This window comes from Gymnoscopelus braueri (genome assembly GCF_963280865.1).
Source record: "Gymnoscopelus braueri genome assembly, chromosome: 16".
NCBI classification, from domain to species: Eukaryota; Metazoa; Chordata; class Actinopteri; order Myctophiformes; family Myctophidae; genus Gymnoscopelus; species Gymnoscopelus braueri.
In genome coordinates this window covers 26,706,957-26,713,520 of record NC_137616.1, presented here as the reverse complement: position 1 = coordinate 26,713,520, position 6,564 = coordinate 26,706,957, and the positions used below count along the sequence as shown (strand labels likewise).

The window sequence follows — 6,564 nt, the reverse complement described above, 5'->3', positions numbered from 1 at the left end:
CTGTCACTCCTCAGCCGTTCCGGCAAAGCTGCTTTACAAACTTAATCAGTTTTTAGTCTGGATAATTACTGACAGGAAAACTCATCGCTGTATGCAGAGGATTCATGTCTGCATGCAGCGAGATTATGGGTCTGTACAGTATGTGTGTGTGTGCATCCTTGCCATTCATTAGTACTATATTCATTATCAAATATTATATTGACTACTGACTGACCTGATGTTACCATCAATCTCATCTACTGTCTGCAATAAAACATTTATTTATTTATTTTTGTAAAACAATTAATTAAAAACTGTGACTAAAGGGTATCTAACTGTTTTAGAAAACCCACAAACAATAAAACAGCCAGGGTTTGGTGAGCAAACAGATTAAAGCCTAATTTATGCTCCGTTGCGCGATGGCGCCACACGCCGAGAACGAGCTTGTAGGTCGGCTATTCTCGGCTGGAGACACCGTCGCACGATGAAGTATGAATCAGGCTTGAACCTCCATCCATACAAGTACCTTAGCCAGCAGCCACCCCTCCACGGCCTCCTCCCCGTTGCTCCGCCCCTCCGCCCGACTCAGCCCCTGGCTCCACTCCCTCAGCCGCCCGTCCAACTCCTTAAGCTCCTCCTCCAGCCTGGCGGTCAGGCGTCCGTACTCCTCTTCGGAGGCTGCGGCCGTGGCCAGGGCACCTTCCAGGCCGTCCCTGGCCCGCAGGGCAGCCCCTTCCCACTGCTCCAGGGCTTGGGCCAGCGCCCCCAACTGACGATCCATGGCCTCGCAGCCTCCCGCGGCCGTGCGCTCTGCCGTGCACGCCGCACTCCGGCGCACCCGGCTTAGACGCTCGCGGCCCTCTAGCAGTCGGCACTCCACTCGCTCCTGATGGGTGGACGGACGGAACGATGGATGGATGGGAGGAGAGGGGGAAGAGGAGAGAAAGTTGCTACGGAAACAGTGTCTACGGAAACCACAGCAACCTACAGATGTAGCATCAATTCTATTTAAAGCAGGCTACATAAGGGTCTACCCACTCCATTTCTCTGTGTCTCTCTCACTCTCCCTCGCACAATTTTATTTTTATTTTGTTGTTGTTTGTTTTGTCATAACATTTTCCACAATTGTCGTCTACATCTATATCCTTTACCTTCATTGTTCATCCTCTCGCTCACACTCTCTGTCTCTCTCTCTCGTTCTTATATGGAGTGGAAGAACAGTGAGGAGACAAAACGTGTGAATATCAAACACTTGAGGTGTGTGATATACCGTATATAAGCAAGGTACTGTAGAAGCAGCAACTTGATGAAGACAAGATGAAGACCCTCTTCAACCACTTCAGATTGTTTGAATAGGAGAAAATAAAATGTTTAACATTGAGACCACACACTGGCAAAATCCTCAGTGTAAAGTTTAACTCTGAGAGTGTTCAAATGTAACCAAATGGACCTGTAAGGGTCAACTGGGACATTTGAGCCGTAAGGGTCCATCTACCTTACAATCGGATTGTGTCGCTGATCATGTGTTTGTCAAAAACTCGCCACTGCGCATGCGTATGCACCGCTGTTGCCAGATCGTGCGCGTGCAACAAGCAACCAGCTTCATGAAAAAAACACAAAGCTGCGCACTGCGCATGCGTCGCCGCACTTTCTCTAACCAATTCACACCCACTTCACGCTTACAAAACCTGGACATGGCAACGTCGCTCATCGTTCTGTGATTGACAGCAAAAGTTGGCCAATCAGGTGGCGAGTTCGCAGCCTGAAAAAAGCCGAACGGCAGCCATTGTTGGTTGTGCGAGTCAGGGTCTATGGTCAGGGTGCGAGTGCCTTCACCTCTTATTTTCGCTTATTAAACGCTCTCAAACTTCTTCTATGAGGCACGGAATTCACTTATAACATATCGTTTGGATAGAATGTAGTTGTTTCACTTCATATGTGTGGTCAATTAATCATGACAGAGCCTATCTCCCCGCCCCACCCCCAAGCAACAAGCAACCACCTTCATGAAAAAAAAAAAACAGCCGATGGGGTCCGCGATGTTTCACGGGGGTCCGCGATGTTTCGCGGGGGTCCCAAGACTCCCAGGGGGTCCGCGGACCCCCCTAGAAGTAAAATTGTAAAAAAATAAATAAAAACTTTTTGGGGGGAAATTTCTTCATGAAAAACTAAAAACAGCCGATGGGGTCCGCGATGTGTCACGGGGGTCTGCGATGTTTCGTGGGGGTCCCCAAGACTCCCAAAATTATTTAAAAAAATGTCAAAACTTTTTTGGGGGAAATTTTTATCCCACGATTTTTCACCCCCAAAATACGCGAGCCCTCGCTTATTTTTGTGCGGACGTAATTTGTTTGCCATTGTGGTGAATGTTGTGTGTGCTGCTGATGTTTGTTGTGTGCAGCTTAATGTCAGAGTGTTTGTGTTGGAGCGCCTCAGTGCGGCTGCAGAGTTCATGTGCAACATCTTGCATGTGTGGCTGTGGCTTTACAGTTTTCCTTCGCCGTGTCTGTAGGTCACGGCCTGGAGACCTCCAGGGACCCCTAAGGGGGAGGCCCAACCCTCTGGGTATTTTTTTTTTTTTTTTAATCCCATGCTTTTGTACCCCCAAACAAAATGTTCTTTGGGGGGGTTAGGGGGGGGGGTACTAGAATTCTGCCCGCGTAGCGGGCAGAACTTCTAGTTGGTTACAATTGCAAACGGGTCCATTTGGTTATAGTTGTACACTCTCAGAGTTACAAATGGATTTTGGATTTTTTTTACAAAAAGATTTTACTTTAATTCGGACAGTGTAAAGAATTACACCTTTACACATTTTATACTATCAAAGTTAAAATAACATTCAGGATTGTATACTCGCAAAATGGAACAGCAGTCATTGTCTCGTATAAACAACCATTTATGTTTCTGCTTCTGCTGATATGCTGCACGCTGCAGCTCAGCACGCACACACATATTTATCATGTGATAATTAGGACCCATATGTGAAATTTACATGCAAATCAATTGTTTCTCACATATTTTCTCAGCTCTGTAATTGCGGAATTATTGAGCAAGCAGAGGCATGACTTCCCCAATTCCAGTTCTCTTTCTTTTGTCATGGGTATCATATAGACTGAGAGACATGATGCTTTGATATACTATGGGAACCAGTTCAGCATCAACATTATTGTTCAACAATAAGTGGACTCAAAACTGTACATTTGATTCTAAACTCATTATATTCTCACCTAATTGGTTAACATAAATTTGGGTTGGTAATGATTTTATTAACATTTAGGAAACTGAAAAAACTAGACACGCCTGAGCTCTTTCTTGAGCTCATTCTAAAACAAACCACTGTTCTACACTAACTAGCCTTTCTAATGCCAGCTATTATGTCAGATATTGAGCAGTTTTACCTAAACAATGGACTGGGACTCGCCTTTTGTTCATAGAAAAAAGAAAGAACAAAGATATTCATCAACCATTTTTCACACTGTGTAATTGCAACTACTGTATTTACATGTTACTTGGTGTTTCAGGTCAGGAACTGTCTCATTATCCACCTGCTTTCTCATTTAGTAAGTCTAGGTGCCAGAACAATACATAATTCCCTCTGCTGAGTACCAGGGCTGCAATCCTGAAGCCACTGTTAACCACTTCAAGGAGTTCACCCAAAAAATGACTTATTTTCTATTCAATTACACACCCCATAAAACCTTGAATTCATGGAGATTTTGGGGTTTTTGTCGCATTCCTGAGCCAATAATTTGATGACCGGTGGAGACCCTAGGGCTCTATACTAGGTCTGAAAGTATTTCCCTCTATACCATATCTCTTTGATGAAAATAGTACATAGGGATAGTATAGGGATCTGTGACCTTGTTGATGTACTATTTTCGCAGAATGTTCAAGTCAGAATAGGGACGCTAGGGTTCATGTGGTTGATTCTGACACTGATTCTCTGCTTTCTTACCCTCACTTCAGACAGTATCTTTTTGATGGAGGCAGAGTCTCCCGAAGTATCAGACCAATGCTGTAGCTCCTCCCCTGCTGACATAAGCCAATCAGTGAGCTCCCTGACAGCCTCCAGGTACTCCTGGTGTTCCAACACCACAGCCTGCGCCCGCCGAACTCTCTCCTAAACAATGGACACAAGTAGTCAGCAAAGAATTATATTTTTTTGGGTATGACTATTAGGTTGTATAATATATTAGATTAAGCAGAAAATAGCAGAGCTTGCATTATGACACATTGAGCTCAGCTTGTAGATCGGCTATTTTAGCTAAATCATTTTTTGCTGGATGTTTGTCTATTTTCGCCTATGCCCAGAATAAGGACACAACGGACACAACATGTCATTAAGAATGACAAAGTTAGATTCCACAAAACCCTCATATCTTGGGGCATTTATACATGATTCTACTTCAAAAGCAAAACAAACACCCTCCATACCTCCACCAGAGTTGTGAGGTCATCAAACTGTGCCTGCAGCTGGGTGCGGGCACCGTGGTTAAAACTGACATCGCCAGTCTTCTTGAAGAGCTCCCTGGCCTTTTCCTCCAGGCTGGACAGCGCCATCTGGTGGTCCTCCAGGTCGGCCAGTAGGGCTCTGAGTCTGTCCAGCTGGGCGGCTTTCTCCCTGGGCCCTGGCTGGGGCGTGAGGGGGGCACACACCTCCTCCTCCACAGCCTCCATCCAGCATCGTAGCTGGGCTGCACTGTCCAGGTAGCCCCCCCACTGGGACACAGTCCATTCTAGTCGACTGGAAGGGAGGAAGGAAGAGAGCGGATGTGTGCATTAGTCTACGGCTGTCGCTCACATGGGAAATTTACTGAATGTACACACAGAAAATACTGAGCAAATAGTACAGTACAGTACAGTATAGACACAGCACAGTAACCCCGTCTGGAGGGTCAAAAAGTAAATAAACATTACAAATCACTTGATTCGTTCAACACAATCCACTGGAACCTTAAACTCATTAATCAAATTACGTTTTAGTAATTTTTGCATGCAGTAATGTAATCTATTCTGTACATACAGATGTACAGTACACGTTAACACACAATGTGTATATGCTGTCTCTAATGTAATTTAAAATGCAGGATATTACACATTTTGTGTGTGATAATAGCTAACTCCCTTCCTAGGGATGCGCGCACGCGCACGCACACACACACACACACACACACACACACACACACACACACACACACACACACACACACACACACACACACACACGCGCACACACACACACACACACACACACACACACACACACACACACACACACACACACACACACACACACACACACACACACACACACACACAGCACCATCTGTTACCCCTGCACACATCAATAACGTTAATACCCCCCCGTTCTTTGCCCAGAAACACACACATGCGTCTCCACGTTGCCTGCTACCCTTTTACTCCCATTAACCCGTCCCTCTTGAAACTCAAACACACCCCATTCACTATCATCCACTATTTAGTCCATAATTAGATCAATTTATTCTACCACAAGGGGCCATAATCACTCAATTAAACACATACAAGCATGCACCCATAACCCCCCACACCCACACCCACACCCACACCCACACCCACACACACACACACACACACACACACACACACACACACACAATCTGATACATCAATCCGGGTTACAAAAAGAGACAAATACGTCTCATTATGTAGTTAACCTAATAGTAATTGATGATGTTATGACATTGGGCTCACATGACAAGAATGATCTTTTCCCCAGGAGAGGACCTTCTGGCTCACATGGTCTATGTACAGTAACACTGGGTAAGTCTTAAATATACAGTATAATGTATTATACTGTTGTTTATGATGCCACTATTAACCGCACAGAGATGTCAACCACTGGTAGATTGAGCCAGTTGTTTGCCAAATGAAAACACCTGGTTCACAGTAATCAATCAATCATCAATGACTTTTAATCCCACAATAATATAGTCAGTTAAAATGCAGTTTTTGTGGGTTACCATTCATTATCTATGATGGTCCAAGAATAAGTGTCAAGCCTGTAATGAGGATATTATGCTAATATTCAATTAAGTAAAAAGGAGAAAAAACAGTCAAAAATATTACAAAAAACTAAAAATTCCTCATTGTCTGAGACACTGTGAAGGGGTCCTTTGTCCAACCTCACCGAAGTGACCTCCCCAGAAAACATCAGTCCAGGTAAAGTATGTCCATCCGTCTGAGATACTATAAATAGGTAACCAGGGTTTTCTTTTGTTATTTAGCACAGTCTTCCATTTTGGGTCCCAACCCACAGGTTGAGAAACCCTGTGCTAAGTGATGTGTCAGGTGGAAGGGGTTGCTACGGTACCTGTGGCAGCTCATGGCGGTCACCAGCAGTGTGGCCCACGCGTCCGCCACTTCCTGTAGCTGTGAGCGGATGGCTTCCTGTCCCGCCTCGCCATAGCAGCGAAGCGCCAACTCACCCTTGCCCACCGCCATGTTCAGCTTCACCTCCCCCTCACCTTTCAGCAGCAGGATGTCCTGCGGAGGCGGAAAAGGGGTCAGTGTGCTGTGACAATTAGTGTTCCCTTGCTGTACAGT

At 45.2% G+C, this 6,564-nt stretch overlaps 1 protein-coding gene across 1 annotated transcript in view; it reads right to left on the bottom strand.

Moving 5' to 3' along the window:
- The window catches only part of syne1a (spectrin repeat containing, nuclear envelope 1a), a gene marked incomplete at its 5' end in the record, with an annotated part of 171,551 nt that overhangs the window by 113,133 nt on the left and 51,854 nt on the right, over window positions 1-6,564 (bottom strand). Inside the window, 4 exon segments of the mRNA XM_080452284.1 lie at window positions 506-865; window positions 3,935-4,099; window positions 4,414-4,723; window positions 6,332-6,504. Of these exon segments, the coding sequence (XP_080308410.1) occupies window positions 506-865; window positions 3,935-4,099; window positions 4,414-4,723; window positions 6,332-6,504 (1,008 nt within the window).